Source organism: Chamaea fasciata, unplaced genomic scaffold (assembly GCF_029207755.1).
Source record: "Chamaea fasciata isolate MVZ Bird 193981 ecotype frontalis unplaced genomic scaffold, bChaFas1.0.hap1 SCAF_25, whole genome shotgun sequence".
Taxonomy (NCBI): Eukaryota; Metazoa; Chordata; class Aves; order Passeriformes; family Sylviidae; genus Chamaea; species Chamaea fasciata.
This window is the reverse complement of record NW_027094110.1, coordinates 3605983-3621832: the sequence shown is the minus strand read 5'-3', so window position 1 is coordinate 3621832 and position 15850 is coordinate 3605983. Positions and strand designations below refer to the sequence as shown.

General features: G+C 55.5%; 1 protein-coding gene across 1 annotated transcript in view; it reads right to left on the bottom strand.

Annotated features, from left to right (window-relative positions):
• The window catches only part of SCUBE3 (signal peptide, CUB domain and EGF like domain containing 3), a 31901-nt gene extending 18730 nt beyond the window's left edge, over window positions 1-13171 (bottom strand). Inside the window, exons 1-4 of the mRNA XM_066204185.1 lie at window positions 13016-13171; window positions 4535-4657; window positions 3446-3571; window positions 520-654 (exon numbers count right to left, since the gene is read on the bottom strand). Coding sequence (XP_066060282.1) covers window positions 520-654; window positions 3446-3571; window positions 4535-4657; window positions 13016-13100 — 469 coding nt within the window. The 5' untranslated portion in view covers window positions 13101-13171. The remainder of the gene's footprint in view (window positions 1-519; window positions 655-3445; window positions 3572-4534; window positions 4658-13015) is intronic.
• Between the last annotated feature and the right edge of the window lie 2679 nt (window positions 13172-15850).

Sequence of the window (15850 nt, the reverse complement as noted above, 5' to 3'; positions counted from 1 at the left end):
GCTGGGAAGGGGGAAGGAGGAAAGCAAAAACACTCAGCTGGCTTTGCCAAGCAGCAGAGATAAAAATCAGCAGAGACGCAAAAAATCTCTCATTTCCTCCTGTTTTGGCTAAGAGATTTCTCCAGATGGCAACAATTTAGAGTTGATACTGAGAGGAAGGGCTTGGTGCCGTGCAAGACCTGGTGGTGGGGGGGTGGATGTGTCTCTTCAGGTGGTGTGAGGACCTCCAGGTCCTTCCATTCATCAGTAAATTGCTCTGGGCATAGGATTAATGTCCCCTGCTCAGTATTGCTGTGCCTGGACAAGGGACCTGTGAAAGTTTTGCTGCAGGACGTTTATCACCTCTTCCAACTTGCCTGGAAGTTGGAAGAGGTGATAAACTTTCAAATCTGCCACACCAAGAACCCAGCAGCAGCACCTAAACCCAGGCAGGGGTGGTCAGAGGTGACAGAGCACAGACCTGCCTGATAAACGCAGGGATGGAGAGTGCCCCAGGGCATGGAACTTCTGAGCACTGACCTTCAGGGCGCTGGATGCAGGTGTGCTGGTTGTCACTGAGGAAGAAGCCCTCCCGGCAGAAGCACTCGTAGCTGCCCATCATGTTGACACAGGTCTGCTGGCAGCCGCCGTTGCCCTCCGAGCACTCGTCCAGGTCTGCGGAGGGAAGGTGGCAGGGGGTGAGCACAGCTCCTCGGCACACCGAGGTGATGGGGACCGGGTGGGACAGACCCGCTGGGTAGTCACCTACTTCTGCCTTACATCTGTGATCCCCCAGCTGGAAGGAAGGAAGGAAGGGGAATGCCTAACAGCGCAGGGGATGAGGGCGAAGCACAGCAGGAGTGGGTGCAGGGATCACACAGCTTCCCTGGCTGATGGCCTCATTTTACAGAGGGAAACACCAGACCACAGAGAAAGGGGTTTTCCTTGTCCCAGAAACCCAAAGCACCCAGGATGCTCATCCAGGATGCTGGCTGCAGCCGGCCCCTGCTCCCAGCCCCTCAGAGCCTGTCGCCAGCTGGGGATGCCTGCACTTCATTAGGAGGAGCTGGGAAACCTTAGCCCAGAGCAGGGATAATTACTTGTAAGGAGACTCGCATCCCCTGCCCTGCTGCTCGGCTGCCCTCACACCTGTTTTGGTTTAACAAGCCAAGGCTCCAAGGGGTTGAGATGTGGCCCCGTGGCAGCAGCAGCAGCGCCCTCGCCCCAGCCCTGCAAAACCCGCATTTAATGATGAGAACTGCCCATTGCTCTCTCTAGAGGCTTTTTGGGGACAGTGCTGAACTCACCAGTGCCCCGAGGTGCCACAGCAACCACGACGCCGGGCTCGGGCAGAGACAAATCTGTGTCGTGGCCGCCCCTTGCCCCCTGTGCCCGCGGTGCTGGGGCCGGGTGCTGGTGTCGGGCCGGGAAGCGAGGGGCCCCATGCCAAAGAAAACCTCCTGTGAACTCGAGCGTTGCAGAGCTGCGGCTGTGGGGAAAGCTGAGCCCCACCAGCATCACCCACCGGAAACGCCGGAATAGCGGCTCGGTGACGGCACGCGCCAGGGGCTCCCAGGCCCCCTCCCCAAACAGCACAGCACGCACCGAAACCCCTTCCTTCTGGGAAAAATGGATGGACAGAGGGATGCCTGAGAAGTGTGGGTGCCTTGTGCTGTGCCCCAGACCTTGGCAAGCCCTGAGGGGATGCTCAGAAATACCAAAGCAGGGCTGCAGCTCTAGCTGGAAATGGCCAGGCAGCGGAGCCCAGGAGCACCCCACAAACTTGCTGTCTCGGAAAGGAGGTGTTGCAAACACCCTCTCAACCACAGGGCCGTGAGGGTTGACACCTGGGCTGCAGCCAGACATAAAGGGACGTCCTCTGCGATGGCAGGAAGCTCATGGCTTCCTCCAGTGCTCATCCCAGCCAAACTATGTCCTGCAGATGCCAATAACCCCACTCTCAAATCCCCCTGCTTAGAACAAGGGCTTAATGTCTTGCAACTTCTCCTTCCAGCTCTGCTCAAAAATGAGGAGGCAGCCGTTCAAACCCGATGGCTGAAACGAGACTCCGCCGCTCTAATACCTGTTTTATTAAAGGCAACAGAGATGGGCAGAAGCCAGCAGGGCCCATGTCAGGACGGGGGCTTGAATTCCTGTCCTGGTTCAAAAGGTCGCCCTGGGTGAGCAATGGAGGGGCCAGTGGACTCTGGTGGGCACATACCCTGACCCCTCTCCAGCTCAGCTGCTGCCCGTGGCACTGGCAGAGCCTGAGCACAGCATGCTGCTTTGCTCTGCTTCTCTTTCTTTTGGCTAAAAGGGGATGCAGGCAGGTTGGGCAAAGCATGTCAGGGTCAGAGGTGAGACGCTGAGATGAGGTAAGGAAGGGCTCAAGGTGGGAGCCAGCATTCTCCCCCCAGATCCCCGCTTGCCCGGCTGCTCCCCAGCCCTCTCCATCCCCTCCCACCCAACTCTGTAAACACATGACGTCCAGCTTTCCTTTCTTCTCCTCGGGCTCATCCTCCCCCGGGAGAGGAAGGCAGAGCCGCCCGCCCGCGCCTCCTCCCAGCTGTGTAAATCTCCCCCCTCCCCGAGGAGGCTGCAAAGATCCCGGTGATGGTGGTTAATGCAAAGCGTATGTGTCCATAATCCCTTCCCCCTCCTCCTCCTCCCAGTGATGAGCTCATTAATGACCCCTCTGCAGACACTAATTAGAAAATAGCACGAGCTCCAGGCGGAGGGGAGGCGGGCGGCCCCGTGGCCCGGGGCTCCCACCGCGGATGCCGCGGGAGGAAGCGAGTGACGGGCGCGGGCAGCTCGATGGGCCCCGCGGCTCTGACGGGAGCTTTGGCTCCGCCGCGGCCGGATGGAGTTTGGGGTTGTGGGAAGTGGCAGGGAGGATGCACGGCCGCTCCGTAGGCAGATGCCGGGTTTGTCTTGGCCCGGGGATTATTTATCCAGTCCCTTCGCTGGTTCCTATCCCCACCGTATTTGCTATTAACTCATCTATTTTGGCAGGTGCAGGGCTGACCTCAAGCACGAGCGGAGCGAGCGGCAGGGCCCGGGTGAGCTGGTCCTGCCCTCGGCAGCGGCGCAGAGCTGCTGGCCCCGGCCGCTTGCCGCAGCAGGATGTGGCTGTGGCGAGCCTGTGCCTCACCCCCAGCATCTCCAAACCCAACTCTCCCAGTTTTGCCTCACCCCAACCCTCCCAGCCTACAGATGGACCCACAGAGTGAGTTTCTCTCCCAGCGTGGAGCATCCTCCCTTGGCACCACCCCCATGCAATGGGGAGCAATCCCAGGACATGCCTACAGCTGCCTTAGTGCCCTGAGAGTGTCACCGCAGTTCCACGGCTCCACAGCAGGTCTGGGGGTGTTGGGTCCTGCGAAGAGCCCAGCGAAGAAAGCCAGCAGGTTGCTCCTAAGGTGCTGGAGCAGTTGAGGAACTGCAAAGCGCTGACATCCCTCACCTAAGCAGTTGTGGCCGTCGTGTGCCAGGCGGAAGCCGTCGTAGCAGGTGCAGCGGTAGTTGCCGGGGATGTTCACACACTCGTGCACGCAGCCCGCATTGTCTTCCCGCTCACACTCGTCAACATCTGGGGAGAAGAAGGGTGGGAGAGCTGCAGGGCTGCCCTGGCTGCTGCCTGCCATGGGTGCTGCTCCCCATCTCCAGTGTCTTTGCCACCCAGCTGCTAATGGGCCCTGGGCTCTTCTGCTCTGCCTATTCCAGCAGGTCGTCAGCTCTATTATCACCTGCAGCACCCCTCCAGACCCTACAAAAACATCCCCACTCTCCCCAGCCTGGGAGCTGGACCCCCAGCTGACCCAGTGTTCTACGGCTTTAGCTTGGTGCAGAGTGCTGGGAACCTCTTGGGATTTCCCAGGGTGCTGGCAGAGCAGCCCGTCTCCATGGCAAAGCCCTGCAGTGCCTGGAGCACTTTAATCCCTCTGCTATTTGTACTCGGCCCATCCTGACCCTGAACCTGCTTCGAGCAGAGCTGAGGATTTTTCCCCTGCCCCAATCCTGCTTTCCTTCTGCTGCTCTAAGGAGCCCATTTTTTTTCCATTCCCCTCTCAGTTCTATCTATAGACAGATATATGCCTATACCTATACCAATACCTACATTTGCACCTATATCTACATCTATATTAATATTCACATCCTCTATATACCTATTTCTATATGTTATTTTAAAATTTCTTATGTTTTAGCTTCTAACACCGTTCTGCAGTCTCAGGGTCAGAAATCCTGCAGGAAAATAAGCCCACCTTTCTTTAAAACAAGCCCCCCAAATGACCCTTCATGGGCAGCCCCAACCATGCCAGGACAATGGCTGCCACCATCACCAGCTAGGACACTCAGAGTCCTCTCTGTCCCCATGAACTGTCAAGGGGTGAGGAGTTTGGAGAAGAAAAGGGGAATAAAAAGTTTACAGTGGGCTGGGAAGAACAAGTGGCCTTTTTGCTTGGGCCAGTGGTGATGAGCCACGCTGGCCTCTGACCTGCTGGGGCTGTCACTCATCAGCAGGGCTGTGGCTCTGCCAGTGGCCTGTCCCTACCTTTGCAGTGCTTCCCATCTCCGGTGTAGCCAGACTTGCAGATGCACTTGTAGGACTTGGGGGTGTTCTGGCAGATGGCATCGATGTGGCAGTTGTCGGTGCCCTCCACGCACTCGTCAACATCTGTAAGAGGACAGGTGAGGGGAGCAGAGGGGAGAGCCTAGAACCTCTGCCCCCTGTCCCCATGGAAGCCACCACCCCGGGTGATGGATCACAGCAGCCTCTGGCTCCTCAGCCAGCCCTGACACAGCTGATGGTGGGCTCTGGACATGTAAATCACTGGGTCCACTCCAAAACAGCACAACCCACTGTGTCCCCTCTTGAACACGTCACCCTGAGACTTCCTGGCCCTTTTCATGTCTGATGATAGGAAATGCTGCTCCAGCACTCCTAGTCCAGGCTGGAGCCAGCCCAGGCAGAGGTGAAAGTCTCTGTCTCCAATTAGCTGTTTCCTGAGCCGACCAGGCACCCAAATAATCGTCATCGCTTTCTATTCTTAGGCGCCAAGGAATGTGCACGAATTAGCAGGGACCACACTAAATAAACCTGGGAGCCAGGAGTGAGAAGCAGGAGGGAGAACTGGGAAAAACATCAAGGCTTCCTTGGGGACTCAGACAAAATTTGAATCATCCCCCTTTGCCCCTCAACCCCCTTCTCTGGGATGCAGTGCCATGGTACCCGGGACATCACATCCAGAGCTCCACGTGCTGGTAATGGCCTCAAGCAGCAATGCCCAAGGGTTTGCTGTGACAGGAGGCCGTGGGAGTGGAGGTTTTAATGGCATTTGGGAAATGGAGAAGCCTCGAGCATATGGAGTGGAGGTTTGTGAGCAAAAGGCTGTTCAGCTGGCTCTCACTGCCTTCCCTGCTCTGGCAGCCAGGGAGATACAGTGCCCTGAAGCGGGCATGTCCCCTCTGTGACTGCCAGTGCCTGGAGATCAGGCTGCTGAGGGGCAGGCAGGGGCTGAGCATCACCTACAGCCCCTCAGGTGTGGGCAGGGGTCCCAGAGCAGCCCAGGCTCCTGCTCCACGTGGGAAACACCAGCGCTGCTCCTGGAGGGATCTGCCTCCACCTCCTCGCACAGAGATAGGAAGCTTCTCACTGTGGAAGGGGGACCTGAGAGTCCCTCCAGCTTCCCTGTACCCCTTCAGGAGGAGCGTGAGGCTTCAAAGCTCTCAGCTGCCTTTAAAAAATCTGCTTTTCAGCAGCCCCAAGAACACAAGTGCTCCAGGAGCTCCCCAGAGACCCCAAACATCCCTGCAAAGCGGTGGGCGGGCAGGCAGCCCTGCAGCGCTGCGGGACAGGGGCCACGGCCGCGGGAACGGCAGCCCGAGCCCTGTCCCGGCCACCCCGGCGGCTCTTTGCCGGGACATGTGAGTCACCCGGCCGGGAGGAGGAGAGCTTTGTCTCTGCACCAGGGAGGCGGCACGTGCCTGCGCATTGTATAAATATTTACAGCCCGCATTCATATTTGTTATTTGACATTAGCCATGGCCCGCGGCCACCACGGCCTCCCTTGGGCAATTAATCACCGGCTGGAGGCTGACCCACCACGGTGGGGACGATGGAGGGATTGCACGGGGGACCAGGGCCCTGCTCCTGGCTGGCACCTACAGCAGCCACGGCACTGGTCACGGTGCCATGGTACTGTGGCTAGCCCAGCACCCAGCATCATCCCCTGCCCGTGCCAGGGGTCCCACGGGGCTCTTGTCCCTTTGGGGAGCTGAGTGTGGCTGTTCAGCATCCCAGTGACTTTGCCTCAGGCTGCTGCATCCCTCACTGGGCTCCCAGAGGGGTGGTGGGACGTTGTGGCACTGGAGCAGGGGGGTGTAGGGGGATGCCAAGTGCCGGCCACGATGTGCATGGGAACTTGGCAGCAGCAAAGCTGATGCTGACCCCAAGGTCTGCTGAACCTGCAGATCCTGGTCCTGGCCCTGCATGGATGGGACCTCCCTTTCAGGTGTTGTCCCAAAGTTATAAATCATGTTGTGATGCTTTGAGTCATGGTGCCATGGTGACAGTTGTCAGGTCTGGCACCCCGGGCACCCACCCTGGCACAAAGCTGGGAACCAGCACCCGAACAATGCAGACCATCCATCAAACACCGTCTCCTTCCCCTAAAAACGCTCAGAACGTGAAGCATCCACCAGGCATCAATCACATCATTGAAACTTTCCCAGCCTTTTGCCAGGAATCTCACTTTGGGGGGATTTTTATTTCCTATTTCTTTTTCCTTCTGTGCTCTCAGACTCAAGACCGTGAACAACATGCATGAGGCACCGAATGCACCTCTGGCCCTTTCCCACTCGCACATGTAGAGCATCTTTTTTTCCTATCTTTTTTCTTTTTTCCCATTCTGTAACTTCAAAGGTCTCTAACTTTGGAAAGATTACACAGCAGCAAAAGTACAAAAGGAAACATTATCAGTTTTCCACTCTGTAATTTTTCCAAGGCTAGAGTAATTCTGAAAGGTTACAGGATTATTAAAAAAAAAAAAAAAAGTGTGTTTGTGGGAAGAGTGAATAAATACCCTCCTGGGCATCCCAGGGGCCATCCTGGAATTGGCAAAGATCCCAATTTTAGAATGCTGAAATTTTGGCTCCTCAGTATCCTTCAGAAATGATGTAGTGAATTAAAGTAACACTCTGAAAAACTCAATTTTTAGAATTTTTGTCAACACAAGCAGCATTTTCCCACGAAAAGGGAAGGTTTTCTTTCAAGGCAGCCTGTTTTTCCTGCAGGAGAATTTTCTCCATTCAAAAAGCTGCCTGTGGCCTCACTGCAGGTGCTCTGAGTTGCTGCCACCATGTGAGAGGGTTCATCTTCAAGACAAGTGAAGATTTTTTTTTTTAATAAAAAAATCCTTACTGATGTTCCTGTCCCTGTTTGCTCTCAGTAGTTCCTCGCTGCGGTGTGCCCTGCTTTCCCCCTTACTCCAGGGGACCTGCTCAATTCAAGGTCCCAGATCCAGGTGGACTTTGTGGTGAGTTTGTGAGTCCCCCCGCAGACCTGTCCCCCCACAGCCCCTCCACCTCTTCCTTCCACAAATAATCAAAAACCCCGCTGTTTTTCACCCTAAACTGCCTGAAATAAGCCCAGCCCGGGCAGTGCAGATGGGCGCACGGTGACTCAAATCCACCGGCACTGGGGAATTCTGCAGCCGGCGGGGAATTTGGTTCTGATGAAGATGTTGAGTCTCGCTGGGTGTCCCCGCTCCCTGCCCAGCCCCACGCCCCTGTCCCACGGCGCTGGGGCCGATCGGGGCTCCCCAGAGGGCGGCAGCATCCCCGGCGCGGCCATCGCCGGGGGCTGCGGAGAAGGGCAGGAGGTTGCGGCGCTCGCCCCGCGCCTCGGGCCATGTTTTTTATTCCGTTGTGGGTGGGATTTTCCAGCGCTGGCTGTTGGGCCCCGTTCCGCTCCAGCTGCAGCTTTATTCTCCATTTCAAAGGCAGCGGAGGCAGACGGTTTCAACGCCACTGCCATTTCGAGCGTGCCAAAAGCCGGGGGACCGCCACCTCCCCGGGACCGGCGCGCACCCACCGGGGGCCGAGGGGCTTTGGCCGAGGGAGGCGGTGGCAGAGCCCCCCGGGCAGCCGGGCACCAGCTCCGTGCCCTGCGGCGTCCCGCCCGACAGCGAGTCGGGGGATAAAGCAACAGCTCGTATATTTTTAGAGCCTGGATTGAGGCTCTTTCCTCACTTCCTTATTTTGTTTTTTTAAAAAAAATAATAAAAGATGGCTTTAGCCGTAGGTCAAAAGTCCCAATCAATTTGAGGAGGGGGGGTGAGACAGGACAGCAAAAGCTGGCCTGAAAAATCCTAAAGAAACAAACCCACCATCCTTTTTCCCCTCTCCTGCAAGCGCTTCAGCTTTTTCTACAAATTAATTTTATTCTTTGTTTTTATATAGGCATATATATTAACAGCCTGTCTGTATGGGGATGTGTGTATAGCTGTTGGCAGACTTGTGGAGTTTCCACTCGGCCTTAATGCCAAATTAAAGCTTTATAACTTCAGTAGCTCCTTTTACCAGGGTATTAATAACCACCTCAGACACTGTGGTGCAGTTTATTAATCATTTGTTCGTCCAGGGAGCTCGCAAGGGCGACTCGTGCTGCGCCACAGCAGGACAGGCTCAGGGCACGGCCACGGGCAGTGGCAGCCCCTGGGAGGGGATATGGGCCAGGAGAGGGGAGGAGGATGCTCTGCAGGGCAGCCTTCTGTAAACTGGCTGAGGAAGTGTCATCTGCATTCAGAGATCCTGATTCCGGTGCTGGGTGATATCTCGCTGCCAGGATGGGGGTGCCAGTGGTGCCTGGGCAGGTAACTGTGCTCAGGATGGCTCAGAGGGAGTGTCTACACCTCACCATGCCATGGAGACCCCGGAACCAGCCCAGTGCCCTGCACATCCACCCAGCTTTCCCAAAAGCAGGTGGGACACAGGAGGTGCAGCCCCAGGGCTTGGCCCTGTGGAGTGATGGAGTATGGAAGGAGGAGGAACCACAAGTCACAGTGAGGACCTGGGGCCATTCGCAGCCTGGTGACCCTACTGTCCAATGCCCAGACCCTGCTCTGTAACCCTCACCATGGGTTTTGCTTCCCCAAAGCTATCAGTGTTCCAGCAAAGGGCTTTTTTATCCCACTCACTTATGCTTCCCACCCCCATGGGGGCAGAGCCAGGCTGAGCTGTCCGTCCTCTGCAGCAGTCCAGGTCATCCCGATGGATCCCAGTTCCACCACCATTCCCTGGGTAGGAAATGTTCCCTCCACCTTCACCCCACCTCCTTGTGCCAGCCCTGGTCACTTCAACCCAATTCCATCAGCGCTTCCCCACAGAGGGTTTGATGCTCCATGCCAGCAGCGTGTGCATCTCCCCATGGAATTGCCATTTCTGTTATTGTTCCTTTGGCTTATCGGACTGACCTAGCCTTGCCTTGCCTTAAAAAATGTGTTTGTTTGTTTTTTGCTCCAGGAGCAACAATCTCAAGATCTCCAGCGGGGACACAGCCTCTCCAAAACACAGCCGGGCATCCTCCAGTGCTGCCAGACAGAGCAAACTTTATTTGCCAGCTCAGGCTTCTCCTAAAGCCTCTCAGGGGACTTAGAATTCTGAAAGTGAAGGTTAAGGTCAATCATGCATACTTTTTTTCCTAAACTGAGTACTCTGGTGTGGCTGTCTGCAAAGGAAAAGAAAATGTGTATAAAAATAAAAGAAAAGAACCCCCAACTCCTGAGCAGTTTGGAGAAAGCATCGGCACTGGAAGACTCAAGGTGTCTGAATATTTATACTCCAGTTGGCAGTTACAAAAAAACTCTTCTTCCCTTCTTCCTACCCACCCCCTCCCCTTTTTTAATCTCGGTACAGGCACGTTAGACGCCCTCAGTCAAAGATCTCCTTTGAACTGTGCATGTGAAATGTTTACAGTTTTACATTTCATATTTCAGCGGGGTGGAGGGGACAGGCACAACAGTCGCACACTGTGAATGCTGCAGAGGTAGGAAGGCAGAGGCCAAGGGGGAGGAGGTTTGGCGGCAGTGGGAGGGGAATCAAACAGCATCTCCACGCTGCAATTGGAAAATTTTAGACTCCTCAAAAAAAAATACAGAAAAATAATCCCTGGCCGTGTAGGCTTTGCAGGTGCATCCCACCACACCAGCCCCTCACGTGGGACAGTGGCTGTGGCCCCAGGCAGCCACAGAGTGTCAACCATGAACCCTCGAGTGCCCAGTGGGCTGGGATGAGGCTGTCATCCCACCCAGGACCCTGAACTGGGGTCGTGGGAATGCCAGGGGCTGCAAAACGGGGTGCTGGGGTCTCCCAGGGTGATGCTGCCTCTCCCTCCTGGCCCCACACCACAGCATCATCTGAGGGGATGTGCAATTAGTTGCAGGGAAAAGTGGCAAATCCTGGGATGTGTTCGCAGTGATGAGGGTGCTGCCAGAGGGGCTGGCACTGCCTGAGGACGGTGCAGAGCTGCCAGTCCCTAGGCTCTGTCCCCCCAGCATTCAGGGAGGGACTGATGCTGGCAGACAGCAGGTAAGGGCACTGCTCCACTGAGAGCAGCAGCTCAGGCCAATCTCTTCTGGCTGGAAGGCTGTGAGATGGACTGACAGACAAGAGGTTGGGTTATCTACCCAAAACCCAGAGGACTGGTGGGCACAGCAACATGTGGGCAGTTTGGTCTGGGGACTGCAGGGAGTCCTGAGAGTCCATCCCAGATGTGAATGCGTGTCTGGAGCCTCCCTATGGTTATTTAGATTTATATTGTCAGTTCTCCTCTCAAGTGCTTCCCTAGCCCTAAGCTGACTCCACAGCCAGCCAGGTCCACTGGCAGACACCCTCCAGGCCCAGCAGCCAGCTCTCTAAATCCTTCCTTCCCCAGAGACTAAACTTTCCAAGGGTTATTCAGTACGAGAAATGAGCCAGCAAGCCCGACAAGTGACACAATGTTATCCCACCAAGACAAGACCATCTGATGGGAGAGGAGCCCTTCCCAGGCCGTGACAGTCACCTGGCAAGGGTGGCTGTCCCTCAAAAGGGCAAAGGTTTTGGGGCGATGTGTGCCCCATCCTTGGAGTGTCACCTGGCACACATGCCTGATGCTTTTGAGATATATCCTCCTAACACATGTCCCTGACACACAGAGCGTGTTCAAAGAGCTCAGTGACAGCCGGAAAACCCAGGAGACAGCAGGTTCTGAGGAAAGGCACATGTTGTACCTGCCATCAGTCATGCCCTAATGATGCCCGTGAGTTCAGCCTCATCCAAAAAGGACCAGCGCCAGGCCCACCCCTGCCAAGAGTCCTTGCAGCCCCACAGGCACCAACCTTTGCCTCTCTGCAGAGGCAGAGAGCTGGGATCTCCCCATCCCCAGCCCACAGAACCCCTCGACGGCAGACACAGGGATCAATTGTCCAGCACAGCCCCTCTGGCTGGTGAGCAGCCAGCGCTGTCCCAGGCGCACGGCGGGCGATGCACCCCAGCACAGGATTGAGCTCACCTCTCTCCACCCCCACTCCACCCCTCTCCTTCCCTGAAGGGATCTGTCAAGTCTCTGCACGATGGAATTTCACTTTGCTATTTTAATGCAATTCTGGCTCAGGCTTAAATGGAACTGGAAACCAAAAGGCCTTAATAAATAAATATTATGATAAGAAATGAAAGCAATGCATACACTCAAGATAATTTGAGGGGGGATAAAAACCTAAGCATTCCTTTCTGTGCCTAAATCATAAAGCTTTATGTGAAGCTGGACGCCTTCTCACCAAACCTTTGCCCTGGAAAAATCTCGCCTGCTTGCCCAGGCTGCCCTCCGGAGAAGTCGCCTATTGTTTTAGAAACACTTTGAGCCAGATAAGACAATAGCCTTGAAATTCCTTCTAACTTTGTCAGTGACAGGGCTCGGGCGACCATGCGCGTGGCTGGAATCCTCCTACAAGAGATCTTTCTCATTATATCCAGCGCTCCGAGATTTCATTCACACGCTATTTAATCTCGCCGTACGCACAAACACGCAGCTGCCACAACAGCACAGCCAGAGCCGGGCCGGGGAGACCTTACACGCTATGGAAAGAAAAAGAGAAAACCCGACAGATTGTACAGATAGTGGTGAATTAAGGAGAAAACCCCCTTTGAGACAGCCAACAGGATCATGTGTAGGGCTGTGTGTGCTCGTGTGGGCGCGCGCACTCCCGCGCGTGTGTATAGAAAAAAAAAAAATCTGAGCTAAATATAGAGGTGCTATAGAAAAGCCAAGGTATAGATAGACCATACATAAAGCTCCGTGTGTACGTCTGGGAAGGGGAGGCTCTGGCTCAATACGGGAGTTGTGAAACAGAAAAGCCCGAAGTTGATAAGGATGGGACATGCCTCTCTTTCCACGAGATAGGGAAAGAGCTCCCTTAATTTTCAGGCTTAGCTATGCTCGGCTACCCGAAGTTTCCTGCTGCCCGCACCCCTGCAGCCAACATCTGAGATTCCCCCGTGCCGATGTGGAGTCCCCGAGCACAGATGCAGCCTCCCGGCGTTATCAACGCCCGCTCCGCCATCCCTGCCCTCCAACCCAGCCCGGAGCAGCCTCCTCGCCCACACTGCTGCCGTGGTAGCCCCATCTCACAGACACAAAACCAGCAGAGCCCCTCAAGCCCCTCCAAACAGCCACATTTTGCCTGTGGTGGATGCAGACTTGTTTGCCCACCCTAATTTTCTGCCCCTGCACCCCCTGCCTTGAGATAAAGAGCCCAAACCAAAAAAACTGAAGTCTAAGAAGCGCAACTCATTAAAGAGTTTACAAACCCAACCCCAGTTCCAAGGCAGTAGGCAAGAATATCTGCAAGCGACATTTAAAATCCCCTCCACTGTTTGTTGTTACTGCTGCTGCCTTCTCCAGCCTGCGCTTAAACCCCAGCTCTAACGAGGAGATCCGGCTGCCCAATTCACACATCAAACAGCAAACCTTCGAGCAGGGAAGATTTTCTCTTACCTTGACTGGCTTTATTCGCCAGCGTGTTTCCAGAGTGGAGGAGAAAGAAAAGGATGGAAAATCCAGCAATCTGCAAAGCTCCCATTGCAATCCCAGTCTGCAAGGGAGGAGCGGGGGCAAGAAGGGGGATTTCTAGTGCTTTAAAGGAAACAAGGGGCTGAGCATGCAAAGGAAAATCAAGGGGAGGAAGGGGCTCTCTCCTTGCCGTGTGTGAGACAGAGGGAGGGAAGCGAACTGAACTGATGGAAAAAGCTGCTCTGGGTTCAGTTTGGGGCTCTTGGTGTTGCTGAAGAGGAGAGAGCGAGGGAGGGAGACCCAGGGCAGTTGGAGGAAAGTGGACTCTATCGCCCTCTCTCTGGCGGCTGCTCTGATCCCTTCTCCTCCTTTTTTTTTTTTTTTTTTTTTTTTTTTCCCCTTAAATAATCCCAGCCAATTCCAGTTTTGCAAGAGCAGCAGCAGCAGGAGCAGGAGCAGCAGTGCTGGAGGGGGGAAGCAGGCGCCTTGCCCTGGTGCTGGGGACCTGGGAAAGGGGAGTGGAAAGGAGAGCCCCATCCAAGCAACGCCCTTTTTCTCTCTCCCAGCCTTTCTTTCTTTCTTTCTATTTGGCTTTGGTTACTCCTTCACGGCTCCCCCCCTCGCACCCCCAAGGCTGGGCTTTGCCTGCAGGAATTTACAGTCTGCGCTGAAGGAGAAGGGCCAGTAGCCATGGAGACTGCTTCCCTGGGAGCAGGGAGGTCAGGCAGAGACCATGGGCGATCAATGCATCAATGCAAAGCCCCCCGCAACCCCCAGACCCACCCCGCACCTCGCAGCCCCTCGGCCAGCCGAGGGCTTGGGGTGGTGGCAAGGGGAGGGGGGCCAGGGGGAGGCCTGTGGCATGGGAAAAGGCAAGGGGTGGAAAAGAAAAGGAGAAAGAAAAAAAATATATATATAATTAAAAAACCCGAGAGTTTGCAGATGGCACGACCTGGCTGGGCTTGGTGGCTGCGGGAGCGTCTCGGGGTGCTGGGCAGGGGGAAACAGGGCCAGAGAGCAGCTCTGCTGGCCGCCCTGAAAGGTGGGAGGAGGACTGGAACTAAGGGGTGGAGGGGGAAGAAAAAGACCTTTCTGAAAGATTATGGGGTTTTTGTTTGCTTGCGGGACCTTCTCACAGCCTGGCCCCCTGGAGCTGGGGGCACCCCAGGGAGGCAGGGGGACCCCTGCCCCACCCCGTGACCGTCCTTGTGCTGGGAGCTGCTGGCACCATCTCTCTTCCGGGGTGTTCCAGCTCCCCGAGCCAGGAGAGGCATTGCCAGCCAGGAAACTGCAGCAGGAGATAAAGCTGGAGGCAGGAGTGGGATTGGGAGGAAGGTGTGCAGTGATTCCACCTGTCAAGGGACAGGGTCATCCTGCCCATGGGCTCCCTCCCAGCCCACCGTGCTGCCCCTACACCCTCCCGAACCCCCTTTTGTCCTAATGACTCCTAAAGATATGACAAATGGGGCTGGAGGCAATGGGAAATGTCCCGCTAAGCCAAAGCATCCACGGCGGAGAGGAGGGACTGCAGCTGGACAGGAGAATGCTGAGGACTCCCTGGGTCTTCCCCTACAGAAACACCCTGGGCTGCCCTCATGGGACAGGGACCTTCCCTTTGGGAAGGGGCTTGCAGGGGCACACCAGTAACCCAAACCCACCCCTGGCACAGCCAGGCTCCACGGCAGCTGGAAAGGGGCAAAGGTGTGTGAATGATTGCTAAAACTGTAAAAAAAATATTGTGGAGGTGTTGTCCTTAGGATGTGTTGGGAGAGGACCATGACCCACCAGTGGGAATGTGCTATCTCACTGGGCACTGCCACTGGAGGAAGCCAGTTCCAGTCTGCCAGGAGCTCCTGGGTACAAAAGCTCCTTCCCTGAGGTATGGAGCAGGATGGGACTCTGGTGATTGCAGCCCACATCCTGATCTGAAGACACCACCAGTGGGGTGCCACCACCTTCCTGTGAGTGTCAGATCAGCAGGTGTGGCACTGCTTTTCCTTCTGGGCTGGAATTTGCTGCAGAAATACAAAGTCTCTTACGGCAGAGACTCCTAAGAGCAGAGTCAGAATGGAAACTCTGCTCTGGGTTACGCTGGCAGATCTCTGTGCCCAGCCACCGCACCTCACACCCCATCCTGTGATCCTTTATCATCATAACCAGAGGAAAACTAAACAGTTCTCCTTTCTTCCCCCTCTAACCTATCTTCTAAATCTGGAGACCGATCTCACGGCACGAGGGACAAGACCTTCAGCAATGCTGATTTATAACTGAGCTTCTAAATTGCAGGTTTATGCATTAGTATAAACACCCATAAACCAGCCTTAAATACACAGGACCGTGTGTAATTAAAACGCCAAAACACGGAGCAGCCACGTGACAGCACAGGGGGAATGAACAAACTCCTCACTCGCACCCAGACTGCCCCAGAGGGGACAGGTCTCTGGCCAAGTGCTCCCAGTTAAACCAGTACCTTGGGTCATGCCACAGGAGCCAAGGGGCTGACCCCCGTGTCTCACTCCTCCAACAGGGTTTACAAAGTACCAGAGCAAAGCAGTGGGGTTGGAGTGAGCTGTTGATGTCCAGGAATTCCCAAAAAAGCTGTGTAATCTTACTTTCTTCCCAAAGCCGAGTGGCCAAAGGGCCAGTGATGGTGCCGGGGCTGCGCATGCCTTGGTGCCCCTCCAAGCACAGGGCCATCCTCCAAGGGGAAGGTCGGGCAGATGGGGATTCCCGACATCACACAGGGAGTCTGGAGGGAGTGCCACGAACCGCACTGAAATCACCTGCAGGACGGCCCAGTGCTTCGGCCCAGTGGCTCCT